Source organism: Telmatherina bonti (assembly GCF_933228915.1).
Source record: "Telmatherina bonti genome assembly, chromosome: 11".
In the NCBI taxonomy this organism is placed as follows: domain Eukaryota; kingdom Metazoa; phylum Chordata; class Actinopteri; order Atheriniformes; family Telmatherinidae; genus Telmatherina; species Telmatherina bonti.
The window spans coordinates 28,410,973-28,428,160 of record NC_136629.1 but is presented as its reverse complement, the minus strand read 5'-3'; the positions used below and the strand labels follow the sequence as shown (position 1 = coordinate 28,428,160).

Sequence of the window (17,188 nt, the reverse complement as noted above, 5' to 3'; positions counted from 1 at the left end):
CTGTAAAACTGATCTACTCATTGCTTAAGCAAATTATATATAACGAAAAAGCAGAGCATAAAATAATAAAGCCAGGCTTTGTTTCCAATGTGTCATTATTTATTAACATAACCACACAAAACTTTGTCAGCAAAGGACGCATGCAATATTGATTTGTTTTAAAGACAAATAATCAAGTATTTATAGCTTCTAAAGAGAAATATCATTGATAAGTCCACAATTAGCAATAATAACTTAATATTTTGATAGAGGCATTAAAAGAAAGAAAAGCTGGTCACAAAAGTTAACTTACCATCACTTCACCCAAAACAGACACAGGAATTACAATAAATATTTACCATATGGAATAATTTATAAGCAGTTAATAATCACAAGTTTCCCATTTAACACAGTTTGTACAGAAATTCCAATATTTTTCAGGGCACAACATAAAGCCACGCCATGAAACAACAATCACAATTTCATCACACAGATTGTTTTCGATACTCTGCTGCTAATGCAATATGTTCTCCCTGTCAAAGTGCTGCTGTTGAAGTTTCCCAGCATTTCATCAAGATTCACTTCTTCCTACAGCTTGAGCAAAAACTCCTTGTCAAAGTCATTACGATCAACAAAGTAGACTATGGATATCAACCGTCCAAACTGCAAAGACAATGACAGTCTTCTCTTCACCTCAGGTGAATGCATTCAATCTCCTCGGTAACAGGCATGGAGGAGGTCCTCATGTCCATTTCATCCACAGTTTTAGTAGGCACATATGTTGACCTCCAGCGCAGCAGCACAATTTTCTTCAGGTACTTAACTGTGTTATTCTTGACGCTGACAAAGCAGAATGTATTGATCATGCTGTTGCTCATCGCAATACACTCAATGATGTAAAAAGCCACCAATGAGTTTCTCTGCCGGGAAATGAGGGTTGGATGGAAGTCTCGCAGAATGGTGAAGCCATAATACGGTGCCCAGCACAGGATGTATGCCGTCAAGATGCCCATCAGAACCAAAACTGTCTTGCGGCGACAACGCAAACGCTTCCTAATCTGCTCCGTCTGGAAACCTGGAACATTTTTGAACCAGAGCTCACGGGAAATACGGGCATAACACATTGCCATGACGATCACAGGCCCAACAAACTCCACAGCAAAAACAAACAGAAAGTAGGAACGATAGTAAGCTTGTTGGTCCACTGGCCATATCTGGGCACAGAAGACTTTGTGAGTGGTTGGAGTGGAGCCGCCATGAGGGTACGTGGTCTCAGAAGCAAAGTAGGCAGAGGGAATAGATATGAGAATGGGAACAATCCAGACGCCTGTTATTAGACAGTAGGCAGTTTGATACTTCATACGAGGTCTCAAAGGATGGACTATGGCCATGTACCTGAAGGGACACAGACATAATTTTCTATCATTGGAGAGGAAGACAATAAATCTATGAAACAATGGAACCAAGCAGCATTTTAAGCAGTCTGAGTGCTGTGTAAGCTCTATAAATTCATCAAATGGCTTCCAGCTACAAGTGGAAGATTAAGTTCAATACATAGTGTGCCATTATTTAGCAGACTGAATATTTTATACTGACAGAAGGTAATTTTATGGATAGAAAAATGTTCTTCTCAGTCCTGCATTTCCAACAACTGAAACAAAAAGTGCCTATATCAACATCAATAGGTGAACATTTCTAGGATCAGAACTTTTCTCATTTTGTAAAATCAACATTTTCTTTTTAAGTACACTAAGAATGAATGATGAATTTTACATAATTATAAACAATATTTGGAAAGTTAGCAGACCAGAAATATTTGGAGAAACTAAATAACCACATTTGAAGCATTGTTTCCTAAATCTAAGCTTTGCTATGTTGTGTGCAATATCTTTAAAAGTACAAAAAACGAAGCAAAGAGTTGAGAAAGTTCAGAGAGTGCAGGGATGTGAGGAAGAGTGGGCAAGAGCATTGCAGAAGAGTGTAGTAACGTGCCTGTAGTAAGGTCTCTGTATCAAAAAGACTGTTGAGAAGATATACTAAATCTGTATTCTGGGAAACCATTACTGTAACTTAAACTTCAAGTCCTAAATGCCTACATTGTGAAGCAGCTTGCTGGGCTGGAGATCATTATGAAGTTTGTTTGCTTTTAGCTCCAAGTGGAGTGTTGGGTGGGCTGTCCTGCTTGGTCCTGCAGCTTGGCAATGCCTCAGCTGCTTGAACCATCCTCTCACCAGGAAAGAAGCAGGTTAATCTGGCTGCAGACTGCAGCAGTTCCCTGCCAGATCACTGCTGCTTCCTGATGTTTTCACTGTGTTTCCTTGGAGCCCCCGTTTGCTCATCAGCACGCCTACTCTCACCTGCCTCTGCCTGCCTTCAACTAATGGCTAGTCACATTATCCTCTGCTTTTTGTGTCTTTAAGAACTCAAGTAGGTTCAGTTCCATATTCTTTATGCATTTATCACTTAATCATGCCATCTCTTTAGGATGTGAAATTCAAACATTAAAGCAGGACTGAAGATTATCCACATTGAGCTGCGTTTAGTATGTTTGGCTCAATATTTTAGAATAATCTCTTTGACAGGCTTAGTGTTCATTGCCCAATTATGATATCACATTTTAAGCACAAATCATGCCGTAATCCTTAAATCTGAGCTAAACTTTGAGCATTGTGTAGATTTCCTCCATGAAAGATGTGGTTTTTCTGCTCTTTTTATGTTCAGTTGTCACTGAATGTTTTCTCCTTTCTGATTATGTTTAGGTAAGTGACCCCTTTGGATAAAGAAACACGATAAAGAAACACAAGCAGATATAATAACCTCAGGTTTAAACAATAAAGTGCCTATTCTGTCTTATCTGAACAAATTTAAAAAAAAAAAAAAAAAAAAAAAAAAAAAAAAACATGTATTCCGGTTAAAAAGAGAATGTGTGACACTTACAGTCTGCATAAGCTGAAGGAGGCTCTCTGGTGATCTGTGTTTATTGTAAGGATTTCTTTGGACTTAAGAAGACTGAACATTTCACTTGCTTTATAAAAGGGAAGCCTTCTTCAATATATTTAAGTCCGCCATGGTAAAATTTTCATCAACCATCTGTTTCACTCCAACTTTCATTGTTATTATCAAAACCTTGATACTGGAATCTCTAAATATCTGAGAAGCACGTGTGGACGAGAAAGTCAAGGGACTGCTACCATAAACTGGTGTAGACATTTTTCTATGCTCGTTTGTTATATCAACTATTGCCACTACAAGTTTCAGGTTGGTGACTCAATTCAAATGGAAAGAATTTACATCTATTATAACGTCTGATATCAAGCAGTGATGGAGTTCCTGGTGGCAAAAGGGCAAAAATGATCATTCCATGTTCAAGTGTTTCAAATCATGCTTAAATAAATGAGTCGTGAACAAACTTTATATTTGTGGGAACAAAGTGATTTAAACTAATATGCCATTTGGCTATAACATGCATGAGATGCATGGGTTCAGTTCATTTAAAACTGATTTAATCTTGTATTATTTCAGTACAGGGATGCATTAGAACATTTCTGACCATAATTTGCACTTTAGCACAGAATTTTAATTATGTGACAGCCCCACGTTACCAGCCTGAGCTCAGTCTGTCTCCCAGGCTTGGGCTGGGAGATCACCCTGGGTTTGTGCAGGCATGGCACTGCTTTACTTTGGTTTAGGTTGCTTAGGTTGTGTTTTGGTTAGGTTCCAATTTTTGATTGTTTCTTTAATAAACTTTTCTTTGTAAAACACCCACTTTTTTGCTTGCCTCCCTTCTTGGTTGCAGCCTTTTCAACCGGGCTGTAACAATTAGAAACATTGTCCAATTTTTAATGTCAATAATAATAATTTTGCTGCTTAAAATGCACATTTTCAACAGCAAACCAAATGGACAACTGGCAAACTGTTTACTTCCTCAAGCAAGATGAAGCCTAGAGGTGTTCATGGCTGTAGGTCAGGGCTAGACGAGTTTGGCCCTCAAGAGTCATTGTCTTGTGGGTTTTAGATGGATCCAACATCCTATCAAGTTCTCCTCACTGACTTATTCAGTTGAATCAGATGTGTTAAAGCAAGAAAACATCCGATACTTGTAGGACTATGGCTCACGAAGACCGATCCCTACAATAGGTACTGTATATGGCTAAGAAATACCAGTTCTATTCAACAGTCATTAAGCAGACGCCTTTATCCAAAGGGACTTACATATGAGTAAGAACAACACAAGCACGAAATCAAAAAGTAGAGGAAATCATAGGAAGGTGCTAGTGGACTGTCCAGTTGGACGCAGGTCCTTATATGAAGTGCTACACAATTTTTTTGTTTGTTTGTTTTTCTTCCACCCCACAATATTACCTTCGTTAAAATATGAAGAATTTATACCATAATATTTGTTGCAAAGAACTGGGCTAAGTTCTCCAACTCCTCTGACAAATATAGCTAAACTAAGTGTGGAAGTGCTCCTTGAAGAGCTGAGTCTTCACCTCGCTCTTAAAAGTAGACAAGGACTCTGCAGAATGGACAGACTTTGGGAGATCATTCCACCATCGTGGTCTGACCGAGGAAAAGAGTCTGGCTAGTAATTTGGTTTCACGTATTGGTGGTAACATGAGGTGTCTTTCACTGGTGGAACGTAGCTGTCAAAAGGACGTGTAGCTCTGGATTAAGGAGTGAAGGTAGACAGGAGCCGTTTGAGTTATTGTTTTGCAAGCCAGAAGCAAAGCTTTAACTTTGATGCATGCTGCGAACGGAAGCCAGTGAAGTGTGATTAGCAGTGGAGGGACATGAGCTCATTTAGTTGGTTGAAAACCAGACGTGCTGCAGTGTTCTGGATCATCTGTAGAGGTTTGACCGAGCATGCAGCCAGACCAGAAGGGAACTGCAGTAATTGATGTGTGAAATGACCAGGGCCTGAACCAAAATACCTGATGATTAGATAAACTTAAAAGGAAAAAAAGGGAGACTGGATTAATAGGCCAGAAATCTAGAGAAATGATACTGTATTTTAATGGAAGGGGATGTTTTCCATGCTGAAGCACTTTTATTTGATAAGTTTTAAAGAAGTCACCACCTAACCACAACCATGTTATTTTTCAAACCTAATTTCAACCATGGGAAGCATGGTGGTGGATACGGGTATCATCTCCCAGTAGGTAGGTACCTAGTTTTTATAGCAGCTGTGGCCTTTCTGAAGTGTTTACATGTTCTTCCCATGCATGCATGGTTGATCCTATCTGGCACATATCTTGATAAATCAGGTCTGATAAATGAATAAACTTAAGCTAACTACATTTATTTCATGACAACTTACTCCAGTTAAGGGTTGAGGGAAGCTGGAGCCCATCTAAGCCATCATTGGGTGAAAGGCAGGGAACAACCTGGACTGGTTGCCAGTCCATGGTAGGGCCAAGACAGAGAGACAAACAACTATTCATGTTTCCACTCACTACTAGGGGCAGTTTAACCAATTAGCCTAACATGCATGTCTTTTGACAGTGGGAACAAGCCAGAGTACCTGAAAGGAACCTACACATACACAGGAAGAACATGCAAACTCCACACAAATTGGCCACCATTTAAACCTATCCCCAGCCACAGCTTGAACCAGCAACATAATCACTGTGAGGCCACAGTGCTAACCACTATGCCACTGTGCAGCCCATTAAGCTAACTTTTATTTGCTCATTCACTTGGTTTGAATGTGCACAACTTAACCTTAACTTTCATCCATTTATTTTGTTAACCAGCTGCACGGTGTTAGCACTGTGACCTCACAGCAAGAGGGTCACTGGTTCGATCCTTGGCTGGGGAGGGGTTTGGTCAGTGGCCTTTCTGTGTGGAGTCTGCATGTTCTCCCCGTGTATGCATGGGTTCCCTCCAGGTACTCCAGCTTCCTCCCACCATGAAAAACATGCACATTAGGTTAATTGGTTACTTTAAATTGCCTCTAGGAATGAGTGTGAGTGGTTGTTCATCTCTCTGTGTGGCCCTGCAATGGACTGGCGAGCTGTCCAGGGTGTACCCTGCCTGTTGCCCAAAGCCAGCTGGGATAGGCTCCAGCTTCCCCACAACCCTGAATTGGATTAAAGTGAAATTTCAGAAAATGAAATGAAAAAATTTTGTTAACCACTTCCAATTCGGGGTAGTGGGAAGCTGAACCCTATCCCAGCAATTACTGGGCGAGAGGCAAGGTACTCCCTGGACAAGTCGCCAGTCCATAGCAGTCAATCCTATCTTTGCTTGGAGAAACTGAGAGTCATAGTAGCACACACCAGTTTAGTAGTTGTGTGTCAGCGTCCAATAATCACTGTAACAACAGCAGGGCTCTGAAATTTAAGCAGCTAAAATTTTGGCAGGCATCTGTTTGTGCTTTTTTTTTCCATTGTGACAAGTTGAAATGACCCGTCCATGCGCAGTGACTGCAGCTGTGCTCTTGCTTGTTTAAAGATCTTCTCAACTCTGAATAAACTTATGTCTGCAGGAACTTAATGGAATTCAAACTCATCAGCTTCTTCATGTACCCAGCAGTTAAGCAACAAAACTAAATTATGAATTTGCTTCATGCTACCTTTGTGAAGTAAACCTGTGTTTGCTGTTTTTAAGCTCACTGCTTCAGCTTAACTTTATAATCCTCTTATCGTTGAGGAAAACATCTTGTTCCTGTTGATTAATGCTTTACAGATTTTAACAGCTTGTCATCAATTGTCACTGACACACTGTTTGGTGGGGATCATGTACACTGAAACCGTTTGATTAATGTGCTCTTACTCTAAGGGCTTTCACATTAAGAAGCTCAATCTCTACTTTGTAAGTGTGCACTGTGATTTTCTGTTTCATACATCTGTCTGTGATGAATGTTTAAAGAATACTTCATTCTGCCTGTGTCTGATGGGGTCTAAATAGATCAAACAAACAGATATGCATGGATCTTGAGAGAATATATACCTGTTGTTTTTTTAACACATAATCAAAAAGACTGTTTCATGTTGAGTTTTTGAAGCTAATTTATCAATCAAAATAAATCAAGACATATGCTTTTACATCCCTAGGTGTGTACAAAAAGAAGTCTTTCTGTTTGATAAGTATTACATGCACATAAATACAGAACAAATCTCAGAGACAGCTATGATGGTATGCATCCTGTTTAAACAATAAAGAAAACTGCACCACTGATTAATGCTTGGGTGTAACTTTCATAAGAATAAGCAGCATCTTAAAATGCTATCTTGCTCAAATGGAGATTTGTATCAGAACCACCACGATCATACATATTGCCATTTTTTGAGCACACATTCAGCGCCAGCACGCACAGAGCCTGATGTGATGAAAAAGCTAATTCACCAGTTATATGAAATTAGGTTTTTGGGGGGATTTCATTATGTCCGATTAATGAAATGGTGCAGAATTGTTTGCTAGGAGATATTTCTGCTGCAATGGTCTTCTGTTTCTCTTCAGGTACAAGTACTTTTTAGTCTTCTCATGTCTGAAAACCTGGAAATTGTGAACAAAAAGCAGAAATGACTTCATGTGTGAAACATTTCCAGTCTAAGTTACTGATGTGCATCTGAGATGAAGAGGGGATAATGCTAGAACTGCTACTTCGGCTACTCCAAAGACTAAATTGCTCATAAATTGGCCTAAATGACATTATGTTGCTCAGAATATAGTGTAACTTTATATCACATTGTACAATGCACCTTCACAACAACTGTGAAACTGACATCTACTTATTCTCATCCAAGGTGCATTGAACTTATTACAGCACAAAATTTCATGATCAAGCAATTATCTTTCAATTTTTTTTTCCAGACTTTGTGGTGGTTGGAGACAGCTGCACTAAAATGTTTGGTCATCACTAGGAAAAGTATACTTATAATGTAGGAAAAACTATGAGATGGCATTAAGCCACTGCCTATAAAAGGTTATTCTCTTTGATGTGAGAGGCATTGAGGAGTCAATATTGATGCTCTGTTGACCTTTGATGCATCACATAATTGTGCGTGCTATAGAAGGAAATTCAACCATCCATTTTCCATACCCCCTCAATACAATTCAGGGACACAAGGACAAGTGGAGCCTATCCCAGGGGCTATCAGACAAGAAGTGAGGTAGACCCTGGACTCATGACCAGGTCCAGAATAGATGCAGTTATTTCCATTTTAAACTTCACATTTATTTTGAATTGCTGTTTATTTCTTTGGAGCATTTAAAACCCCTGACTTGCTTTGAGATTCATGGGCACATTCATAATGCAGGCGAAGAAAGACACCTTTTAACTGGGTGTGATCTAAAATACTTGTCCTCATGACATGTATTTGTAGTCCTCAGTAAAAAGATTATATGCTAAAGAAGGAATAGAAAATATTTTCTGAATACATTAGTAGGTAATTGGGTTGCACGGTGGAACAGTGGTTAGCACTGTGACCTCACAGCAAGAAGGTCCCGGGTTTGATCCTCAGCTGGGGCGAGGCTTGGACAGTGGTCTTTCTGTGTGGAGTTTGTTTGTTCTCCCCATGTATGTGTGCATTCTCTCCGGGTACTCCGGCTTCCTCCCACCGTCCAATCACATGAAAGTTAGGTTAATTGGTTACTTTAAAATTGCACATAGGAGTGAGTGTGAGAGTGTGTGGTTGTTTTTCTCTGTGTGGCCCTGCAATGGACTGGCAAGATGTCCAGGGTGTACCCTGCCTTTCGTCCAAAGACAGCTGAAATAGGCTCCAGCTTCCCGCAACCCTTCATTGGACTAAGTGGTTAGGATAATGAATGAATGAATTATTAGATAATTAAAAATACTTTGTCTGATGTACGACTAGCAGTAGTAATAATCATTTAGAAATAAGGCGTGACTTAAATCCTTGATAAGATGTCATTTCATTATAATAGAAAAAGTCTATCTTTGAGGGTAATAAGTAAAAGATGGCAGATAAGCAATTTCTAGTTAATCAGGGATGTATTTCTGAAGAAAAAAAAGTGCCCCTCGCTCTATTTTGTAGACATTAAACACTCCATTGTTTACTTCTGAGTGATTTACTGTCAGGATGCTCTCTATGAACTCCTCCTGTAGAGTAGCCATAAATCAACATTTGTTCAAGAACTTATCCTTCACTATTCATCATCTGTATCACTCCTGGTTTTGTTTCACACTTTTCTACTGATGTTGAACATAAAGAACAAAAATGTATGCCATTAACTGTTACCATAACAACCAGTAGGTAGCTTGGAAAAAAGATAAAACAGATAACATATTCAAAAGACCTGTTTAGCATTTGATAATGAATTTTGCTTTTTCTTTTTTAAACAAGCAGGAGAAAAATATGTTGACATCTGTTGATCGTCTGAGTCTAAAAAGCTTTTTGTCGCAGCTTCCAGTCAGATTAATGGGAGCGAATTACACCAGCATCTCCATCATTCACAATTTCCCAGAGAGAGAACAATGTTTAATAGCTTGCATTAACAAAGAAAATTAAAATCAAATTTCTGAAAGAGTTGCATAAGTACTTTGTATTTGCAGTTGCTATGTCATCTTCAGCTTTGACTGTATTGAAATGTGTTTAGTATTTCTTTCTTTCTTTCTTCTTTGTGTTATTCTTTGTGGGGAAAATATTGACATAAAAAATACTGTGCAGAAACCTTATTGATTCAGTTCTCACTAGACAACTTTGGAGCATTTTTGCAAGAGCCAGTGACTTATTGAACATCCTCGCAGCGACACATTTCTAAATTGCTCCCACACAGCTATTCTAATATTATTAACATACTCACCTGTCAACTGCAATGGCAAGCAGTGCGTTTGTTGACACATAGAGTGACACGGTCCGGAGATAGTTCACAGAGGCGCACAACACCAATCCATGATCCCAGGAGAGCTGCTTTACCACATAGTAGTCTACCAGGAAGGGGCAGCACACCACTGCCACGATAAAGTCTGAGATGGCTAAATTAGCAATAAGCAAGTTGGTGAGATTGCGCAGTTTTTTGTAACGTGTCAGCGTGGCAATGAATATAAAGTTTCCCAACCCGCAAACAAGCATGATACACACGAGAACAATCCCGATAACGATGGTGGCCACAAAGAAAGCCTGGCCCTGTGTTGTGTCAGGGATTTCATCAGGCGGGATGCCATAATCCATATCGTAGCCTTCTATATAATGTTCCAACTTCCAGTCTGGGAGATTGTCTTGTATCTCTTTAGAAGCTGCTAACAAGTGGCTGATGTTTGCGTCGCTCATGTCTTGGCATTCACTGTATATAATTCAGAAAAAAAAGCTTGGATTTCAAGATAATTAATCCAACAGTTTATGGGAACACTGCTGATGCGTTGTTATGCATGAGGTGAGTGTTTTCTTCCTCAGTTAAGTTGTTTAAGTGGAAAGAAAGTTTGAAGGGTGTGAATCTTCCGTGGAAGAGGGGATGCATCTTCACCTAGAACAGAAAGTTCCCATTTCAGCATTACTAATGTACAGTCAGGATTTATATAAACAAATTACATTATTTCAGTGGTTCAAAGGTGAAAATCTCTACTGTGTTTTTTCTGAACTATAACTGAAGACTGAGTGATTGTCTCTCGAAGAGGCCTTTCAGCAATTCAAGAAAACGCCACACAGAACATGGTAACAGAATTGACCACTCTGCAAAGATAGTAACTCAAATTCCACTCCATGTGCCTCAATAAAATCATGATGGAAAGCACAATATGCAGTAAAAAAAAACAAAAAACAAAAATACTTTCAATAAATTAGAAGAGTTAAACATATTTCTATGAGGCATGGTGAGTGGATTTAGTCATTCAATAAAGGTGACAAAGGCAAAGAGAGGACAGTTAAAATATCCAGTTAAATCTCTGTTTTAGAATCAGGACTAATACTCTTGAAAAAGGCAATGCATGGAAAAATGCAACAAAGAAGTCGCCATGCAAAAGGTAATTACATAAATGTATGTTGAAAAAGAACAAAAATGTGCTTTATAAGGGGTTTAGAAAGATTTTATGAAAGCAAATGTATACTATAATATATAGTTAGTTTCTTGTCATTTTAAACATTTTTCATGCAAGCAGATTCATTGCAATAATCCCACATTGTAAATCTTCCAGGTACTTACCAGCAAACGCCTCAAATGTTCTGTGACTTTGCTGAGCAATAGGCTACAGCTGGATAAAAAAAAAATGTTTCTTTCTTGGAAAATAATCGGAAATCCTCTGTGTAGACAGTTCGGTGAGTGAAGACACCAGGGTCTACATCAGCCGCCCAGCACAATCCCTGCATCTGCTGCTGGACCACTGCGCTCCCAGCGCCGCGTCTTTGGAAGTAAAAGTTGCGCGTGCTTCTCGTGCGACACGTCTGACGACGAAGCCGGTGGGCAAACCGCACATACCTCTTTAAGTACGTGTGGAAAAAACAGGGTGGCGAGCTTCTGACTGCGTGTGCATGTGTGTGTGTGTGTGTGTGTGTGTGTGTGTGTGTGTGTGTGTGTGTGTGTGTGTGTGTGTGTGTGTGTGTGTGCGTGTGTGTGTGGTGGCTGAAAGTTCAGCAGTGTGGTGAATGTCCATTAATCAATCTGCAGCCCAACATTTGAGAGGGGAATGATGCAGAAATTAACACCTTTATGTGCGATACCTTGTAGAGCATGAAGGAAGATCTGTTCTTCTCACCTTTAAGCATTGCAGTTTATATCTCAGGCAACCTCCTCAGTTCTGAGTGATTTCCATGTGCACGGGGTGATGGGCAGTTACAGGGGAAATTCTATCTCAGCTATTACTGCCCCTGGGAATATTTCATTGACATTTAATCAGCATATAGGTGTCTGAGTGAGCGTGTGAGTAAGTGCATCATCGTAGCCGAAGAATGCCACCTCTCTTGAGGCTGGAAATGAGAACATTCTCATAATTTATTCTTCCTTTTGAAGAATACATTGCAACATCACTAAAATTACTCTTAATTTTCTCCCAAAGCATGTTCACATGTTCAGTAAAGCATTGCATATAAAAGCACAGAGCACCATGGGACTGCTTCTTCTGCAGTGGATATTGTGGCAGAATTATTGTTTGATAATTAATTCACTTCAGCACTCCAGTTTGGATATTAAAGGTGTCATGTAGGTATGTTAATTGATTCAGCATCCACTGCATCCACTTGTAAGTAAAATTGTAATGTGAATGTGTGAAGACGTTGGCCATCTTAATGCATCAATCGTCGGTTTTTATAGTTGCAAATGCACATTTGAGCATTATTTTATTTGCTGCAATGTCATAAAACACATAACAGACATACTTTAGTGTGTAGCTTTTTTTCTTTCTTGTTTTGCATATCAGTAAAATTGTTTTAATTTAAAATACACTCAACTATAGCTGTGACTTAGGTTTTGCAAGCCCCACAAATTTCTTTCTCGTATTTGTGTTCAGCAAGACTGAATTTTTCCTGTGAATGTTTCATCATGGAGGTTTCTCACTTAAAATACAGCTGTATATATCACAAGTTTTGGTGGTTTTAGGCTTCGGTTTTTCAACCCTAAAATGTTTCTTTAAGGTAAATACGCAGTCATATAAAACCTACCTGAAGGTAGGTTTGTTACTTCTCAATTTACCTTGGTTGTGTTAATGTTCTTTGGAGTTATGACTGTGCAAACATTGCAGGTTTGCACAGTTCTCACAGCTTGCTTTGTTAACATAGCTGTCACTGACCATGTGGGATCTAAAATAATTATCCTCATATAATCTGACACAATGTCACTTCCTCCAAGCTTTGGAAACAGTATCTGACTGACATATCAACTCTTGTTAAACTCTTGCATAAATTCCTATGAGCAAAATTTGTTTTCCCAGTCAATCAAGTAATGAGCACGTGTCTATAGGGTGCATATTCTAAAGATTCATGATGACATTACAATGTCATCATGAATCTTTGGAATATGCACCCTATAGACACATACTCATTATGGCTTCTTGGTGATTTCTTGGTGTTACAGTATGGAAAAAGAACCTGCTTGAATAGTCAAAAAGTAACATTCAGTTTATTCATTGTCATTATTATGTCATACATTTCTGAAAAAAATTCAATAATCTCTGTTTTAATTTCAGGGGTGTTGATTGTAATAAGCAAAATTCACTCCATTTTTTTTTTAGTAAACCACATTCATTACACCTTTGTAATCAGAAATGCACTTTAATGTACCTTGATTATGGAGATTTTTTTTTTTAAAGATCAACATAAGTTTTCATTTATCGTTTATTTATATGAATTATGTATTATAATATGCTTTCATGTTTTATTTTGTATTTACAGTATGAATGGGGCTCACTTTGAATTAATATTTGCTATTTAACACCCATCCACACAAAGTACTAGTTGTGTTTTTTTTTTTTTTTTCAAATCATTGCTCTTTTTTTTTTTTTTTTTTAACTAAAGAAATATAAATAAATAAATAAAAATCAAGCAATTTTCAATTCAAAATGTGGTCATTTGACAGCTCCTTGCTGATACAAACGCTTAAATTTTAAAACCTTTATTTCTTCAATGATGTAATATAAAGATGTACTTCTTTTATTATCAACAATACATGCCCAACACCTTACCGTCATCACAGTTCTTTACAAAATAAAGATGTTGCTCTGCTGGACTCAGATTGTAGAAAAAAAAAATCCAGGGAAATTCAAGGTCAGATAATTGCTGTCTACAGTCTCCAGTTGTTCTAGACACAATTATCTGGAGATCTGCTCACAGCAAGAAAACATCAATCTTTTGTTTTAATACTGTTTTTTTTAACAGCAATGTTGTGATTATAAAAATTATAGTAATTTGCTTTTGGTTGACTGATAAACTGTAAAAAAAAAAAAAATACTGTATACACATTTATAAGGCATTATAATCTGTCATTTACTCACTGTGAAGGGAGTGTGGACAAAACAGTGGAAAGCTTTCAGCACCATCTGTCTGTGGCCAACCATCCTAAACAGGATGAACACACAGACTGCAGCACTGATGACTTTTTAGGATCAATTTCTTATTATGGTGGAGAACTACTACTGTTTTCTATATTACTTCTGCCAATCATTTGTCAGTTGCAGCAGGATGGTTTTTTTGTGTTCTCTCATATCAAGTGTGACAGACTGGCAGACCCAGTGACTGCAGTTTCCTGTGTAATAATGAATAATAGGAGACACAAGTGAGCCAGCAGAGAGCTCCTTTTCTCATCTAATGGACTTAAGAGGAGCAGAAACAAGCTGTCTTGTGTATATCTAAACCTTTGTTTCACAGGGGATGAAAGAACAATCTTTGCATGTTCCTATTAGCTTTTTATTACCCTCTAAATATGTGTTACTTTCTTAGCCTTGCTAGTGTCTGTCACTGGAACCCAGGAGGCCTGACAAGCAGGATAAACACAAGGCTTTCATTTCCAGCCACGGACAGTTTTCTGATCTTACCCGTCTTCAGATTTATTGCCACTCGTAACCACCGAATATAGATGGAAAGGAGAGCATTGTATAGGCGTTCCTCATCCAGGCATTCGCCTCATCCATGGAGAATATGCACAAGACCTTTGATCTATGGTGTCTGCATGAGGGTGGACAGTTGGGGGGTGGTTTATTGCTCAGTGTTATGAGGGAGTAAGAAGAAGTGGAACAGAATCCATACAAGTACACATCTGTGGTTTAAGTCTGAACAGAAGTTGTCCATTTAGTCACAGTTTTGCTTTTGTTTAGGGATGCAGAAATTGGACATGTTGATCTTTTTCTCATGAATTACCTCTGTGCTTACACAGAGAAAAGGTTTTGTTTTTTGTTTTTTTTTTCATTTGTACATGATAAAGAAACAGATACAAAAAGAATATACAGAAACAAAGAAAGCCAGTGAAAGTCAATGTACAGTGGGCTTTGTGTATGATTTACAATAATTTGCTAGTGGGAACCCTTTGAAAGGTTCAGTTATATAATACATGGTGTAAATTTGAGCTAGATTAATTGTCTTTATTGCTAGCTGAATGGATGGCCGTTAATGTCATTCAGCATTACCTCCTGGCTATATTGCTACACACTGGATAGGAGATAGATTCTAATGTAATTTCACAGGAAGACACAATAAAGAAAGTAGACAGTGACAGTAAGACATGCACCCTAGGAACCTTTCTTTTCCTGTTTTTGCATTGATGGTAGTTCATTACCATGACATTATAAAGGCAATTTCATACCTGGTATTTACTTTCAACAACAATGTCGTGTGTATTATGTTCCTGTGCATGAATACACTTTGAAATTCATCAAAGTCATCGCTTCGGATAAAAAATGTCAAAGGTTTATTTCTAAGTGGACCCAACTGTGTCATAGATAAACATGGAAAGTTATATAATAAAAAAAAGAAAAAAGAAAACTTCACTTGAACTTTAGTTGTGTGATTTCTGCCCAAAAGGCAGACAAACAAATGCAAACAATGGGAGAAGTATAAAAAAAAACAGAGATAGAGATCAATCAACTGTGACCAGATGAGCTTTAGGTTTTGACAGATGGCCCAAGGTCGGGAGAATTCAGGGACTGGAGTTGCAGGTAGAAAACCAGTTTTCAGGCTTGACAGGACAATCCTTCAGGAGATGGCTTAAATGCAGGCTGGGCAGGCTGAGTGAAAGACAAAAACTTCAAATACTAGCAAGAATCTGGTTTAGCAACCTAAAAGCAACAATTGAACTAAGTCAGATGTTGCTCTGCAGCCTAGCTAGGAAAAGTCAAATGTGATCCTACTCAAAAGAAATTGTGTGAACTGACAAGGCAGATAAAATGCTTTTCAGGCAATCATAAACACAGAGGCCAGAGAGTTCAAGAAAAATACAAACCAAGTCAATTAAATACTAACTAATCCATAAAAACATAATTTGGGATCTCTTTTACACAAGGAGCCCAACCGTTGTTCTGAAAGAGAAAAACATGGAGGAAATGAAACACATGAGAATGAGGGTTGAACAAGAAATTAACAGGAAGGGACAAAACAATGATGCAGAAGAACATGGATGCTTTATGAAGGGGTCTAATCACAATCAAACAGGAAATATAAAAAGGAAACTTACAAGTAAAGACAAATAAGTTTATCATATAAACAAAAGCTTTAGAGGGATTACCTTCACTGCTGTTTCTGTGGCAGTATGCACATTATACACACACGTCACATTTGTTCCACTAGTTACTAGCATTTTTCTTTGGTTGCAGTTTGTGGCTGACAGAAGTAAGGATTGAAGATCTAAAAAAGACTTCATTGAAGATAAATGATTAAATAAATGCAAACTTTTTTATGCTTCATGTTTTTGCAGAAAATTGCAATCTAATGGAAGAAGTGATACAAAAACTTACAAAAAGCCTCACCAGGATAATGTTAGTAAGTAGTATCACAAATAAAAAATTGTAAAAAGGCAATGTGTCATTAGCAAGTTGTTTCTGTCGAGGGCAGCATCATATGTGTAATATGACATCAGCCTTGACATAGGAAAAGTGAAACGCGAAACCCCACTTAACTCTTTTTTTTTTTGTGCACGAGCAATGAATAATGCCACATCTGCTACTTTTTTCCCCGGTTTAAGCATTTGTGGCTGAGTCATCAGTGTCACAGGTAACAGGAGAAGCACAAGGTCAGATGCTGACATCATCATACAACAAAATTAAAGCTGCTTTTCCATTTTCCGGAGGAGTAATGAGTCAAGAAAGCAGTCATTTTAAAAAAAGATCACTGCAAAGGGTTGGAAACAAAATAGCTGTTGCATGATCTGCAGTGAGATCAGGTGTGAGATCAGGTGTTTCATTTACACATTTTAATTTTTGGAAAGTATCATTGTTATATTTGGAATGCAATACAGCCCAGTTGGCAGGAAAATGCGTGGTTATTATTATACTGAATAAAATTCCTATTTCATAACTTGTTTTTAGTGTGCAATGCTATAAAAAAAAACAGATGAAAGTTTCTGTAAGAAAAACTAGATAATGGATATAATGAACATAGACATAAAATAAAATAGAGACTAATTTTTTGATAACAACATTGCTTGATACAAAAATCTGCTGTTTAGCAGACATGCTTTATTGTCATTTTGCCTTTATTATTTAAGCAGAGGAGTGTGCTTTTAACACCTTAAAGAAACAACCCATGTAAATCATAAGAAATAAAATAAAAAAATCTTGCTCTGTTTTCTTTAATCTTTTTTTTTTAATATATTTTCGTGTGTTTTGTGGAAG

The 17,188-nt window shown here is 37.9% G+C and overlaps 1 protein-coding gene across 1 annotated transcript; it reads right to left on the bottom strand.

Moving 5' to 3' along the window:
* Positions 1–668: 668 nt before the first annotated feature.
* On the bottom strand, positions 669–10,115 carry prokr1b (prokineticin receptor 1b; the record flags this gene model as incomplete). Its single annotated transcript, XM_079249368.1, has 2 exons — positions 669–1,374; positions 9,748–10,115. The coding sequence occupies 2 exons, from the start codon at positions 10,113–10,115 to the stop codon at positions 669–671; spliced, it is 1,074 nt and encodes a 357-aa protein (XP_079105494.1).
* Between the last annotated feature and the right edge of the window lie 7,073 nt (positions 10,116–17,188).